Raw genomic sequence first — 15,903 nt, forward strand, 5'->3', positions numbered from 1 at the left:
CCGTCAAAATAAACCTTGACTAAATTACACTGTTCGCATGAACCAGTCATGTATTTCAGTTTCGATTAGAAGGAAATCATACTGTCAATAGGCTCATTGCACTTGCTCTGCTACTGATGTCACTTTGCGCTATGTCAAACTTTACTCCATATTTCTTTTTAAACTGTATATCCCAAAGTGTGTACTAGAATCGATAAATTTCTGCCATAAAGTTCAACTAAGGAAGTCTCGAAAAACTGCCATCTTTGAAAACGAAAAACGCAGTCTTGCTGCACACCGTCGAGAAAATTTTCCTGAAAATCTATTAGTAGTCTTACAACGACTCGAATACAGTGGAGGTTGTGCAAAAGTTAGGGAAAAACGAGACTTTCTCAGTTGAATCTTAAAACTTTTTTAGTTCTAATTGCAACATAAACGCAAGTTACGTTCGTTTAGCCTTTTTTAAACAATAAACAACATCACACCAAAGCATTAAATTCCATTCATGCAAACTAGATAAAATCTAACGTAGGGTTTAGGTTTTAATAGTAGTAAAGGAAAGCAAAGAGTGAGTGACAGATGAAAATTCTTTGAAAATATCTACAAAAGTAGAAGTTTTCAAAGAACATTAGTTAGAATAATAAGATGAAACAAAGCTTCTAATTTTACACACTTAAACTTCTAACATTTGGTTCCTGATTAAGTGCTCACTTGTTCCCCCAAACGGGAACATACGTAACTATTCCAAAGTGGTAGTTATTGCACCATCATCTTGCATACTTCCTAAAACTAATAAAAAAACAACTTAAGCCCAACAAAAAAGAAGGTGGTTAAATCGACTTATCCACTAAAAATATAAATAAATAAAAATTAAAACTTCTTCCTCCCCAGTTATTTACAGCGACCCCCGAGACCCCACCTAAAATCAACTGTACGTTTCCACTCACAGCCTTTCGCCGTGCACCCGGAACCGATACAGACACGTGTAGTTCTCATTGCCATGGTTGGACTCGATGCGCAACTCGACAATACGAAATGCTCGTCCTCGCAGCTCCCGCCGATTCGGGTTGTCAACCGGGAAGTATTGCAGCGCGGCTCCGTTGTCCTCGTACACGTAGTTACCCAACAGGATCGGATGAGGATCGTTTTCGTTGGCGAGGCCCTAGATTAAATCAAATAGAAAAATTATTAAACGGTGACACAACCGGTTGTTGTCATGCAGCTAATGTCGCTAAATGATGCCGAAAAAAACTAGTAATGAACGTTGAAGAAAGAATAGTGGAGGCATGCACACAGATAACAGCTGGGTTTTCTACGGTCGGCAGGCAAAATACACGTCTACTGTCTACGATTTGCATGCACAACACGGTGAGACCTACCCAAACGGAGAAATTCATCGGAGCGGAATCAATTTGTCCATTTGGTGCAAGCAGTTTAGAGATATGTTCCAGCGAGAAGCCAGTCACGAGAACGTCGCTATTCAGCTGGATGACTGGAAGTAACCAAGAGAGAAATAAGCGTTACGTCACAATTTTGTATTAGCATTTATGGTCCAATAGGTAATTAGGAATGGTAATGGAATAGATGAAAATTGTACAACGACTAGAAACTTGAAAAACTATCAAGCAAACTCCGATGGAACGGTTTGGCGTATTTATTACATATCTGTACTACGTTTTTTTATACTGTATGCATTTCCAATTGTGTTATTTGATACCTTGTTTACCTTAACCTGTTTTACAAACTTCTAGTTACTTTTAAACGGAATCGACGAATAATTCAATTTTCTATCAGCTTACAGGAGTTTGCAGTAATATCTTGCCCTAATGCCGCTATCCGCTATGAAACTCTACTCTAAGCAAATCGACACATCTCTACTCACCAAGATACCCGGGAAACCCGGAGAAGGCCCAACACTGTCCAGGCTGCATGGTGGGCGAAATGACGGTCCTCGGTGTGTTGGTCGGATACCACAGTGGAATCCCAAATATCGAAATCTGCGCCGAGTGCGTCTGATAGCTTTCCGTACACCTGGTGGACAGAATTTGTCCACCGGCGGACTCAAGCGCGTAGTCTACTAGTCCCGTTTTATCCGCATCGTAGATACGGAGAGCATCCCGGACAATCCTTCGCACGTGGTCTTCCGTAATACCGCCACCACCCCCACAATTCTCGGACGGTATTCCGCCAGCTTTTGCATCAATGTTTACTTCATTCTTGAACGACTGGATCGAGGCAAGTACTTCCGTCTGTATCTTTTCACTTATGTCCTTCATCAACGTTACAGCAGATCTTTCCATCTCCTGCTGAATCAAAGCGCTGACCCCCTCTTGATACTCTTTCAGACGACTCTCCAGATAGTCCTTCGCTACGAATAGATTGCTAATCCAGGTTTTAAGATCCTCGTCGGTGAAATCTTCCTGCACGTTCAGCCCAAGAATAGTAATAATATTCTTCTTGATAATAGTATTCAATCCAGCGAACTGCTCCTGCTGCGCAGCAGCTAAGCGCTCGTCAATACTAGCCAGCAACCGAACATACTTTTCATCATTTTCGATCCGATAACTGTGAACCTGATCGGCAATCCTGTCCTGATTTTCCCTAAGTGATTTCAAATTATCCTCCACCATCAAGCTACTAGCAAGCAGTTTCTCCGTGAAATGAGTTTTGATTTCGGTGATTTCATTTTTCAAATTCTCAATCAAAGCTGCTTGACTTTCATGTTGTTTTTTAGAATCTTTCGTCTGTAATAGAACTCTAGAATCTATCAACTCCACAAGTCTGCTTGAGGATAAAGTCTTCAGAAGAACTTCCTCCAACTGTTGATCACTGATTACAAAATTATTATTCGTAATGCTGATTTCCTGTTTAATTAATCTTTGCAGCTCAACTAGCGTTTCCTTAGATACTTCCACTGTCGCTTCTCGTTTAGTACGGTCATCTGCTTCTGCTGTATCTCGACTGAACACATTCGGGTAACTAGCGAGCAACTCAATCCTCACTTTCTCAGCAACGCGGTCCACATCGTCCTGACTTAGTTTGTAGTTGTACTCTCTCAGGTTCTGTTGTACCGTATTGGCAATGTGTAGCGTCACTTCCGGATTTAGTCTTTGCTTTGCCTGCGCTTCCTGTTGCTCCTTTTGTAAATACTTTTCCGTCAGCAGTCCCTCTATGTACGCATCGATATGCTGCATAAGACTGTCATACTCTTCCCTGCTCAGGGTATTCTGTAAATTACTTCGCAGTTTCTCGTACTGTGGCCCCGATCCAGAAGAGCTCCAGAAGCTGAAGCTGAAGGAACGTAGTAGCGATCGCCAGGAGAAACTGGACTCTCGCCAGTCTAGCTTCTGGAACAGATTGGCTTTGAAGCTGTCAAAATCTTCACCGCTCATTGATGGTAGGACGTTGGATAGCGAGGACAGGGCAAATGAGGCACGTTTCGATGCCGGCAGGACGATCGTTTGGTCTTCATCCGCCAGGAGGTAGGCTGTGAGCGATGAAAGAAAGAACATGTTTAAAAGTTCGTGAAATTTAAGATACGCTTGGATAGAACGAGTAGGACATTATCTACTAGCAGGGTAGAGCTTGATTATCCCTCCGGAAGTCGCGCTAATGGCTTACTGAACGAGCAGCCGCAGCTGCTCTAAGATGATTTCGCTAGGTTTTCAGAGCAGCGTGCACTCAGTGCACTAGCGCGACTGCCAGGTTATATGAAGGTTTTTAGAGTAATTATCAATCCCCAGAAAATTTAGCATTATCCTACTAGAAACACACTTGTACGAATTGATACCCATTTTAAATGGGCCGCTGAATATCTGTATAAAGAGTTGAAATATCATTCAATTGGTCGACGAAGAGATTGTAATGGAATTGCGTGTTAGAGGAAATTGGCTCCCACTGTATCTGCAGAGGGCGGCTAACGTGAGACGAATCGAGATCGAGTCTCAGCGTATTGTGATAAAGATTTGTGCTGAAGCCAATGTGGCGAAGCATCGAGTAACGTGTGCCCAATATGTATGCCTTGGGATAATCTTGATCTAGCCTGAGAGCCTCTGTGATAAAGGTCTTCAGATCAATGACTACGAGAATGCATTTCCTTGCATTCTTATCGTTAGCGACTATGCTCAAGTGACTGCCATACACAAAATACGAGAAAGGCAGCCTGTACAACTGATTTCGACGAGATTGCGACTCGGGTGGACTGTGTACGGGAAACAAGACACATATTTGAATAGTGCCCGCAGCTTTCAGATCTGCAAGTGCCAGATTACTGCAAGATCTCGTTAAACAGTTCTTTTTAGTGAGGCTGTAGGATGTAGGAGAAGTAAAACATACGAACTACAGAAAACGACGGAGCGTGTCGGACAGCGGTTCAAGATAAGACTAATGTGAAGAGATGAATTCTTGAAGTTTCTTGATAGTTATCCGAAGGAAATCGACGGTTGCAGTGCTTGGAGCGACGAATTTAGAAAGACTCAGGGATTGGCAGGAGCATTGGTACGGACGAATCGCTCTCTACGCAGATTTAAAAGAGATATTCCTCCAAGTTAAAATTCGACGAAAAGAGACGTGTTCAACGGACCCTTTAGCAGAATGCCCCAAGTATGGAACCGACAGTGTATGTGATGGATAGCACTTTGGGACTGTGTGTTTACCATGTCCAGCGCAACATGTTACGAACGGGAATGGAGAAGAACTTGCCTGAGATTTCCTGGTTGTTGATGCCACAACTTGGAAACATTATGTCGAAGATTATTTGGACAGTTCAGACAACGTGGAGGAAGCGGTGAAAATAGCGATATATGCTGGGCTCGTCCACGCCCTTGGTGGGTTCCACCTGCACAACTGGTTGTCAGATTCCAAAAAGGCTCTCGAGCGGATCGGAGAGAGCGAGTCAGTTTCGTAGACATGCGCCAACCGGACAAAAACTGTCCCATGGAATGCAAGCTAGATATATACAAGAGACCTGAAGAAGACGTCTTCACGTTCCCCACGACAGTGACGATTGAGACGGCTAACCCAACACCACGTAGCAGGTCGTGATCAGTTCGTTTGGCTAGACTTAAATATTGTGTTTCTTCTTCGTCTGCGATACGTTCCGGTGGCATGGAAAGCCGAAACCGAATGGGACCAGCAGTTACCGTTAAAACTGAAGGAGAACACAGAGACACGTTTGACGGCCTTGTTTCCACACATGGACCAGATACGCATTTCTCGCTACTACTTTTCAGAATATTCGATCAAGGTGGTCATGATTCTACCTCTGCATATATTCTTCGGCCCTAGCGAGGAAACGTACGCGAGCGGTGGCGTACGTTCTCCGATACCGAAACAAATCGTTACCAGCAGAACTTATCACGCAACAAAAAGTGGCACTTGCGGAGTCAACCATTGTTCAAAGTGAAACCAAATATTTGTATTTGGTGAAACGTATCCGTGGCTACCCTGCGAAAGAGAAAGATTATTAACTGACGAGGAGAATCCGAAACACAAAAAATATTACTTAATTTAAGTTAGATTATATGCACCTATGCATAAATACAGGGTTTACCCCAATTTATTAAATGGTAAATTGTTATCCTAACATTTCCGTCGGATATTTGTCTTTACATATTGTTTCAGTATGTCAAGAATTAAGATGCTTAATGAGAGTGCTAAGGAACACGTTTTCTGTGTTTACTTTCTCTTTGGATTATTATGGCGTTATCAACAATGTTGTAAAGTTTTAAACAACATTGTTTCAGTACACATCGAAAGACTAAGATTTCTTCTAACATAGTATGACAAGACTTAAGGGGCAAAAATAAAAGCGGCCGAGTTATTGACGCAGGAGAAAGTAAACAAATAGAAACTCTCATTTGCACTTAGGCTCTTTTCACATGTTTTTCTAGAATTATGGTTTACATCCAATTGAAGATCTTTTCTTTCTGACAGGGTAACACACATTATTTTTAATTAATTTATTCTTGATTATTTTAAAAGTTTTACTTTCAACCTAACAGTAGGTGTTGGTTGATTTTTGCTAAGAGCGCAACACTCTCACTTTCACCAATATTTTTTTCAGTGCGTGGTGAGCAATTTTCAGAAAGGGGTACATTATGGTGATCAATATTCGTAAAGGGGTACATGGAACGAAAAAGGTTGAAGACCACTGCACTACACCATTGGTCGTCAAAATTGTATGGTAACGCCGAGAGCGAGGAGTGACGAGCGGAAGTGGAAAATAAAGGACTTCGACAAGGATCTCTTTGTGGAAGCACTTCATGCTGACAGCGTCATTCCAATTCCGAGTGCCGATGAGCTGCCGGAAACAGTAGCGAGGGCATGTGATGTAACCAAGCCGAGAAAAATGGAGCCGAGGAACTACTGGCGTCCAGCGTACTACTGGAACGAAAGGCTCAGTATACTCCGGGTCGCCTGCCTAAAAGCCAGAAGACGCGCTCAGAAAGCAAGATCTGAGGCAATCAGAGAAGAGTGTAAAGTAATATTAGGCGCGGCCAGGGCCGCTTTTACGCGCGAGATAGTGCTACACAAGGGGAGCACGTCGTTTGGCATAAGTTCGTTTGGCATAAGTTCATTTGGCATAAGTTCATTTGACATAATGTTCATTTGGCATAACAGTAGGTGACACATACGTTCGTTTGGCATAATGTTCATTTAGCATAATGGCTTTGGGATTTTTCCTTCTTTCAAACATGAGCAGTTCTTCGAATCTATATACCAAATAGCCCTTGGCAATATCGCATAACCGAGACCAAGGGGGGCGAGGTGCTCATCGACCCACCGTCAGAAGCGGCGACCGCTCACCAGCAAACCTACGACCCACTCGTTTGCCCGGGTTACTCAAACATAGGGGCTATCAACTAGTTTAAGTACCATACTTAAAGCGATGTGGCGTAGCAACATTAGGCGTCAACATTAAATATAACAGAAATTTCAATATATTTTTCAAATTATGCCAAACGACCATTATGCCAAATGACCATTATGACAAATGAACATTATGCCAAACGAATTCATGTGTCACCTGCTGTTATGCCAAATGAACTTATGCCAAACGAACTTAAGCCAAACGACGTGCTCCCCTAAACAAGTCCACCTGCTACTAGGAGTTGTGCAGAGAAGTAGACGCTAACCCCTGGGGCAGCGTTTGTAGTGTTGTGATAGCCAAGATCAAGAGTCCAACGACGCCAACAGAAATGTGCGCTGACAAAGCGGAAATTTTTATGGCCACATGGCTGCCCATACCGTATGTTGATACAGACGTTGGAAATGCTGGTGACAATCGAGTCTCCAACGACGAGCTCATTATAGTGGCAAAAGGGCTAAAAACGAAAAAAGCTCCCGGTCCAGACGGTATACTAAGTATCACTGACGACCGCGATCCTGGCGTTTTCGGACATTTTGAACCCTTGTGAAGGCAAGCTAAAATCCTAACACTAAAAGGCCTCTAAGGCCCGATAAAATTTTATACCCTCGTACAGTAAAAGCATGAAAAATCCAAAGCATATAGATCTATTTTATGCAGTAATACAAACTTTTCAAGTGTTTGAATGATTTCTCTATTTGAATTTATTTGACAATGAAGAATAGACTGTGAAAAAACAACATATAAGCGAAAAATGAAGAACTGATAGGTTGTTTCAGAATATTTTAAAGGATTCAAAATTAAAGCTCACGCCTGTAGTTATTAGCTATACTAGATACTAATAAAGTCAAATTCTCATAAAAATACGAATCCCCGATAAATACTCACTCCTGGGATTAACTAGAGTAAGCATTGGGTGAAGCCAAAAGCTAAATTATGTAAATAAATAATTACCACTTTTCGAATTTGTCGAGCAATATCTTGTTTTACCACAGGCTAAAAATGGAGAACTTTGTCCTTGGAAAACATTCATTCACTTCATTTTCTGGCAGGAAAAAATTCAAAATTGTGGCCTCATTCCAAATACAAACTTGTTCGGATGCTTTTGGTTTACTCACAAGAACTTTTAAGTTTCTATGCAAACATATATGAATATGGAAACCATAAATTCAGTAAAAAATGTCAATACCATCTTGTTTGGCCTAAAATCCTCAGGTACACAACTGAAGATAAAAGGATTAACATTGCAGAAGGCTGCAACTTTGTGGTAATTTGTTTTTGTAATATAATGTTAAATGCTACCTCTCGTTCTCGCACATGAAAAAGCTACACCACCTGAAGTTTTGAGGCATGCAGAGTAACTGTGAGAATTTGTTTTGAATTTTGATTTCTTGTTTTCGATTTTCCATATATGACACTATAAAAACTTCTAAACTCTTGTGAGTGAATTAGATGTATAGGAAAAAGCTCATAAGTGACATATGGTTTGTAGAGCTAATCACTTGATTTAGCAGTGTCCCAAAAAAGTTAAAAAAAAATTGCCGGTCTAGTATGCATGCACAGTTCTGGGTGCATTGAAAAGCGTTTACGTGAGAAAAATTACATGATACTAATAAATGGTAAATGTGTTTTAACTTGATCAAAGATAAGTTCGTCAAAGCTTAGGAAATACTTGTAAAAACTGAAATGAATCCATAAAAAAAAATGATTTTTGGATGCAAACATACGTGCCAGGAATATTATTTGCATCACCAGTATGCACAGATGATGTCGAAATACCTAGCGAGCCTGCTAGGCCCCCTTGCCTTTTTGTGCCTGTAAAAAGTTTATACGAATCTATGAAGCACACCATATGTGATATTTCCGTAATATCTTACTTTTTCGATGAATTTTAGCATCAGTTAAGGGAATTTCCATGTTCAAGCTCTTACTGCATGCATAACGCTTTGTAACTAAGAAATCGATAGCCGCCGGGCCTGGAAGACCCGCGTGCCTTTTTGAGGGTTAAGATAGTACTACAAAAATGCCTGGACGAAGGCTACCTTCCGGACAGATGGAAGATCCAGAAGCTGGTGTTGCTGCTACAACCATGCTATATGCATGCTGGATACTCTTTATAAGCTTCTGGAAAGGATCAGCCTCAACAGGCTGAAAAAATATGCTGAAAGTAAGAACCGACTATCGTAGAGGCAGTTCGGATTCCGGAAAGGGATCTCGACGGTGGACGTCAATCGCACAGTCACCGCGAGCGCAGAGAAAGCTTCGAAACAAAGGACACGAGGTAACGATCGACGTGAAGAGTGTGTTCAACAGCGACAGCTGAGTAGCTATCGCCGTAGCGCTGCACAGAATGCAGTTACTTTCAGAACCGTGTACTGGTCTACGAGACGAACATAAGGCAGAGGTGAATGGATAACTGCTCAGGGGAGTCAAGATCGTCAGCTTTGCAGATTACGTTGTCCTGACGATAACCGGCGAGACCCACGAGGAAGTAGAGATGTTTACAGCAAAGACAATAGACATTATGGAAACCTGAATGGCTGATGTCAAGTTGCAGCTGGCTCACCACAAGACGGAGATAGTGTTGGCGGAAACTAAATTCCATCGATGCGTGCGCTGAGGCACCTGGGTGTGAAGGTCGACGATTGATTAAATTACAACAGACATGTCAACTGTGTACGTGAGAAGGCTGCAAAGACAACTGTCTCCTGGTGGGTGTCTCATCCTCATTACTGAGGTATGGCGTTCCGGCCTGGGCTGCTGCACTGAACTCAAAACGGAACCGAACGAAGTTGACAGGCAAGTTGCGCCCAACGGCTGTTCGTGTCGAGAACGCGTACAGAACGATATCGCCGGAGGCGGTATGCGTCATTGTCGGGATGATCCCCAACTGCATCTCTCTGGAAGAGGACGCGGAATACACGAAATGCAAGGAGACTAGTCAGAGAAAGCTCGCTATCTAAGTGGCAGCAAGAGCAGGACATCGCGGAGAAAGTTAGGTGGACCTACCGACTCATCCCAAATGTTTCGTTGTGGGTGCATAGGAAGCATGGAGATGTGACATTCCTCTTGACGCAGTTTTTGTTCGGACACGGATGCTTCCGGAAGTGACGGCATTGGTTTGGACATGCTTCGTCACCTCTTTGCCCAGAATTTATGACGTCAGAACAAGTAGTCTTCGTATGCCATAGGTTCGAAGGGGTATGCCCGGCGTGACAGCCGATAATATCATCGAAGAGATGTGCCACGATAAGCATATCTGGGATGCGGTTAACACAGTAGTGACGAGTATGCTCTCCGAGCTGTAGAGGAAGTGGCGAAAGGACCAACAAAACAACGACGCCGCTGGGGACCAGCTGAGTAGTACGCGACGTAGCACTTGGTTCGGACCATCGGGGCACCAGCGAATCGGACGCCAGGCTTCACCGAAATCGCTGGATTGACCTCGACACTCTACCGGGTAACACGTGAGTAGGCTAGATCTACCGCCGGGGACTAGTTCGAGTAGATCGCGTCGAACAGTTAACAGCGGGTCGGGAGTGCGCTAATGAACCGGAAGCTACGCTCCACCCGGAATCGCATGACAAACCATGGTACCTACTGGCTGGCCCGTTGAATAGGCTAGATTCACCACCGGGGACTAGATCGCGATAAAGCAGGCAGCTGAGTGGCTCACGAAAACAAGCATCGGTATCGGAATAAATTCACCGCCGAGCAATTCACAGCAGAGATTCCAATTGGCTGGGAGCTAATTGACTCACGAAACAGACATCGGTACCGAGAGAAATTCTGCCACCGAGGAAATCTCGGTCTGAGTAGGGTAGTTTCATTGCCGGATAATGTCCGAGTAGATTTCGATAAAGCAGGGAGCTAAATGGCTCAAGAAAGCGGATATCGGGATCGGGAGAAATTCTTCCGTCGAGGAACTCTCAGTCGGAGTAGGGTTAGTTCACCGCCGAGGACTGACAAATACAACTTACTAGACACAAAAAATAACGCCGATTGTCTCATGGTCAGTGATTTTTCGCTCCAAACCAATTTTAGCTTCCCTCACCTCAATAGCTGCTATTCAGTGTACATCCGTTGGGTCATCGCCACTTTGTTCATAGACCATTACTTCATCGTTTCGCGGCTGGGAAAAATACCGAAATGTCTTGGTTTTTACCCGAAAAATTTTGCAAGATTGCCATAGCTTGGGTCCCTTTAAACAGCTATATCCCGGGCAATGAGAAAACATTTTCTCTGGACACGTCAGAAGGCGACAATTTTTTACGAAAGACCAATTTGCTCTAACAATTTTTCCGGCCTTTCGTATAAGAGAATACTCGGATGTGGGCAAACTTTATGCAGTAGTAATTGGGACGGTTATTAAATTCCATTATTTCGAAATTATCGCTGAATGCTTGGTTTAAGGACTCGAATGTGAGCCGGGACGTTATTCGTGCAAAGCTGACTATCGAGAAAGGTGTCCTTTAAAATCCATTCTTCGTAACAATGTTCACAATCGTTGCTGCCTATCCTTCTCAATGGTCGGTGAGTCAAAAAACCACAACTAAAAACAGCGCAACTCGCCAATTTGCCAATACACACTCATCACTCAGAGAAGGATAGAGAGCAACATTGCAGTAACTTATCGACTAGGATGCTTACCTTTGGGCAATTCTTGCTTGCTTCCGAACTGAATTCGTCTGACAGAATAAAAACACAAACGATTATTTTACTTTATCTTTTAATTTATTGCTCTGATTGGACAAGTTGCATACTTGCGATATGAGTTAATCGACAATTGTTTTACTCGAGAAAGTAAAACAAACGGAAGCTGAACAAATACAATTCACTTTTTAGGTGACAAATTTAATCCTAAATCCTAATCTTGAAACTGTGATGGTTTTCTCTATCCTTCTCGGTGAATGGCAAATAATAATCGTGTATGTATAATTGTTCATGTTCAATGTATGTTCAGTAGAGAGTAAAGTTGCGTTGTTCCGTTGCTGGTGTATGTGATAAGTACCGTCGCTTGACGCTTTGATGCTCTCTAGGCTAGGTAGGTAGGTATATTTTTCAGGACGACGTGGAAGGAAGAGGATGTTTCAAGATGGCACTTGGGGATCGGAGGACTCAAAATCGAACAATTACTGGCAAGGGAAGCTATTTAAAACACAACTCGAAACAATATATTTAAATCTAAGCTTGAAATGAGTAAAAAACATGGAACAGATTAGAACAGGTTGTTGACATTCTCCTGCCAAATTTTCTGAATCTCTTCGATTGCATTCGCGGAGAACAGTTTCAAATTATCGAAATAATACTCGGTAAACTGGGTGACACTGTCCCACTTTTCGAGGGCATACAACTTGGCCGCATCGGTATCGGGCAGATCTAGTTTGAAGTCATAGTTCAACAAAGGATTTGCTAGGTTCTCGCGGAGAGAGCGAAGCGGAGTGGGATCAAGGTAGAGATAAATTCCTGTTCGGGTGTTTGGGGATAAGAAAAAATCGACATTTACGAATGGGTTGGTTAAAACGATGTAGTAGGAAAAACTCACCTCCAAACAACAGGAACGGTAGCAGGATCAACAGCAGAAGCAGGAACTTGCGCTTGCGACGTCCCTGTTGCACGTCGCTTGCCGCTGTTTGAAGCAGCCATGTGTCCAGAAATAGGACCGATGAGATCAGTAGGTAGACTTTTTTGAAAATACTCGTAGTTAGTGCCGTGAAGAACGAGTACGTTTTGACGAAGAAACCTACGAAAATGAACTCATGAAATAACTAATCATTTGATAAGATAGACGATTCACACCTCTTTCATCCTCAATTCTGGTGTAGTATAGATTGTGTTCGGATCGATTGAACACCCTGGATACCGAGTGGACACTGCTGTAGAAAAAGTTCACAATCGCCAGGAAGAACCGGTGTACGATCGATTGGTGCTCGATCTGTACCTGGGACGTAGCAGACGACTTCCAGTAGCTATTCCGGTAGCTGTTGGACTTGGAAACATGCGACAAATCCAGCTGTTCTTCTCCGGAATCGTACGGATCAGCATGGGCAAAGCTACCCCCGGAAACTCCGCCACTCGAGTACTTGGACGAGGCATAGCGCTGGCGAATGTACGTCTCCTGGGCGGGATTCCGTTGAATCATAACGTTGATCCGTTCGCCGTGCTTGCTCAAACCAGGACGGGACATGTTGGGCATCGCAACCACCCCGGGAAGGATCTCTCGCCGGTGCGGAGATAGTTCCGAGTAGGTGTAATCGGTTTTTGGAAACTTGTTCCAATACTCACCGGCTTCTTTGTACTCTTTGTAGGCAGCATGTTGTTTTAGCTCATCCGAGGTGAGGGTGACGGTTTTCGCCGTTTTCGACGATGCTTTCGGGGTGCTGGTCCGTAGGATAGCCGTCTGGGACTTCTCCAGCACCCGGTTGATTTCGTTCTGACGGACTTCCTTTTTGTCGGGGGAAGACTTTGACGGTTGATTGCTTTTGGACGCGGAACTGGCTGTCGTCGTGGTGGAACTCGACGTAGTGATGGTGATTAATTTGGCCGATTGTTTTAAGGCTGCCTTATCCGGAGAAACATCATCGGAGGAGTAGTCCGATGTGACGGTGCGCGCTTGCCGGGTTGAACGTGCTCCGGTGCCGCTTTCGGTGGCAGTGGATTTTTGCGACGAGTTAAGTTCTTCCTCAATTATGCTGTAATGGAAAGTGGATTCGGGTTCGTGTTTTGCAATATTTCCAAACTAATTTGTGCATTAAGCGTACAAGACCTAACTTAAAAAAAAACTTGTTCTAATTTGGGTACTAGTTTGGATACAACGTCCAACTAGACACCCAATTGGTGCTAGTTACTGACGAGATGAATTCAAAACACAAATCATTTATTTATATTACAGAAAACTTACGTGACGGTGTGGACCTTGGTCGATTTTTTGTCAGCTGCCTTGGAGGAATCGGAATCGCCGTTGACGGTTTTATCCGCCTTTTCCCGCAGAACTAGCCCTGGCGTTTTCGACCGTGACCGAGTGGTGCGGATTTCTTTCGTTTCCTTTGCCTGTGATTCCATGTTGATGAATATAAATTGACCACGTCTAACACATTTGTGGTAGGGTTCTGCGAAGGGAAATAGTTAAAAAACACTTTCTAGAATTGTTAATTGCCTAAGTTGGAACAGCTACAAATATATTCGACTTATGCTCATCTCAATCCTATCAATTGTCTTACCAATCCAATTATGAATACAAATTTTCTCTGAATTTTAAAAACATTTCGTTTCATTAAGTTGTGTGAAACTGTTGCGCAAAAAGTTACTAATTGACATTCAAAGTAGTTCAAACAACAGTCTGATCTCATTTATTAGATCTAAGATCAACTCACTTCTACCCAACGTGATTCTCAATCTAAGGTGAAACAACAGTGGCAGTAGGCGAACCAAAATTTAACGAAACCAGTTTTCGGCTTGGCGTCACCTATAGACTGTGAACACCTTGCTTCTGTAATTTTGTGGAAGATGATAAAGCGAAGCATAAATAAACTCGTTACCTCAAATTTTGAGACGAAGCCCTTCGCGGTCAGCTAACACACGAATAAGACGTGAAGCGTGTGGATGCGAGAAACCATGTTTACATTGTTACGTGATTCTGTTTACAAACGAGTTTATGACATCCGAAATGTTTTATCCTGAGTTGAAATAATTTGCTGAGTTCGTACCCTACACCCTAGCAAGTAAATGATAGCACTAACCACAGCTCAATGGCGATCAAGATCACATGCGTTTGCTGAACCAGCCCCCCGCAAACCTCGCGAATCTTGTTTTATTAATTGATCGATAATCTCTCCCACAAAGTTTACTTTGGCAGCGACAGCAGTGAAGAGCATGAGAATATTCCGCATGCGTTCACCGACCGAACGTTCTACAAAATATGCAAATTTTTTGCTCAAGTGTGTGCTTGATGGCTCCGTGGAGCGATCGTTTGGCCTTTATTTTTATTGCAGAAAAAACGGCAAGAATACGTCATCGACACCTTCCTCCGCTAGCGATGATACATAATTTCTAACGAACTTTTAAAGATGCGATAACAGGTCAATAAACGCATACAGCTAAGTAAATTTCAGAACATTTTTATATTTCAGAACGACACAACTTGAGAGTGCTGTGCATTTACTTGAGATAAGACAACACTATCATTCATTCAGGCGATAAAATGTAACGTAGCGACTTGAAAGGTGAATACGGAGGGATATGTTGGGATGATTGTCTACAATAAACATATAAAATATCCACTCGAAAACAAGACTTGAATGGAAAATTCCAATAACACACGAAATAGCATAATCCCAAGCACAGCTACTTACCCTCCCATTTTTGTATTTAATAATCCAAGAGTTACGCTTTTAAGATAGCAAACGCACCATACGTAGTTTAAAAATAAATCACCGTCGTTGGTAACTCGCGGGAAGTTCAAACATGTCAATACACCAGCGTACGAGAATCGGAAATTTGATGCTCGAGGGGACCCGAAAGCAAAACAATCAATGGCTTGGTAATAGAAGTGAGCGGTTGCCGATTGAAGCGAAGCTTGACCGGTCCTATTTTCTATCTACAGATAAATCACAATCCAACTTCGATAGAAAGCCAGCCACCTTTCGAATGTGTTCCGATTTAAAACCCTTTCCCATCAGTAGCCCGTCCGTCCCCCTCGAAATGCGGCTCTGCCTGGTACAGACAAAACAGTTCAGTTACTTCTTTTTCTTCCCCAAGCTTCGTCATCCTATATACTGTGTGGGGCGCAGGCAGTCGCTGGGAAGCAGCAACATTCGAGGTCAATTTTAACGCACAAAACAAGCATTTCTGCCGGGTAGAATATCACAATTACCTTCCACTAGCACTCGGTTCACTGGTGGGGCACTATTAACTACAGTTCCGGCGGTTTTCCGCCGCTTTTCACGGGAATTTTCACGGAAGACGCAGAAGAATACAACCTACGGTTCCGAACGCGAGCACTGCAAATGATGAGAATCGACGAACAACGCCGTCGAGTTGGGGACGCTCTCTCAGAG

General features: G+C 43.1%; 1 protein-coding gene across 2 annotated transcripts; it reads right to left on the minus strand.

Moving 5' to 3' along the window:
- Positions 1-421: 421 nt before the first annotated feature.
- LOC131694222 (klaroid protein-like) lies at positions 422-15,872 on the minus strand. 2 transcript variants are annotated; one of them, XM_058982740.1, is made up of 7 exons: positions 15,720-15,872; positions 13,749-13,956; positions 12,647-13,539; positions 12,393-12,590; positions 1,862-3,466; positions 1,359-1,471; positions 422-1,141 (listed from the first exon to the last, which is right to left on the minus strand). In XM_058982740.1, the coding sequence occupies exons 2-7, from the start codon at positions 13,907-13,909 to the stop codon at positions 923-925; spliced, it is 3,189 nt and encodes a 1,062-aa protein (XP_058838723.1). In that variant the 5' UTR covers positions 13,910-13,956; positions 15,720-15,872; the 3' UTR covers positions 422-922. The 2 variants fall into 2 exon arrangements, with proteins under 2 accessions (XP_058838723.1, XP_058838724.1); XM_058982741.1 differs by lacking the exon at positions 1,359-1,471 and having other exon boundaries at positions 959-1,141.
- Positions 15,873-15,903: the final 31 nt, after the last annotated feature.

Source organism: Topomyia yanbarensis, chromosome 3 (genome assembly GCF_030247195.1).
Source record: "Topomyia yanbarensis strain Yona2022 chromosome 3, ASM3024719v1, whole genome shotgun sequence".
In the NCBI taxonomy this organism is placed as follows: domain Eukaryota; kingdom Metazoa; phylum Arthropoda; class Insecta; order Diptera; family Culicidae; genus Topomyia; species Topomyia yanbarensis.

Coding starts and splice junctions, on each gene's coding strand:
- LOC131694222 (XM_058982740.1), bottom strand. CDS start 13,909: ATGGAATCACAGGCAAAGGAAACGAAAGAAATCCGCACCACTCGGTCA. Junction 13,540..13,748: donor ACCAAGGTCCACACCGTCAC/GTAAGTTTTCTG, acceptor TTTCCATTACAG/CATAATTGAGGAAGAACTTA. Junction 3,467..12,392: donor ACCGTTCCTGTTGTTTGGAG/GTGAGTTTTTCC, acceptor CATCGCTCACAG/CCTACCTCCTGGCGGATGAA.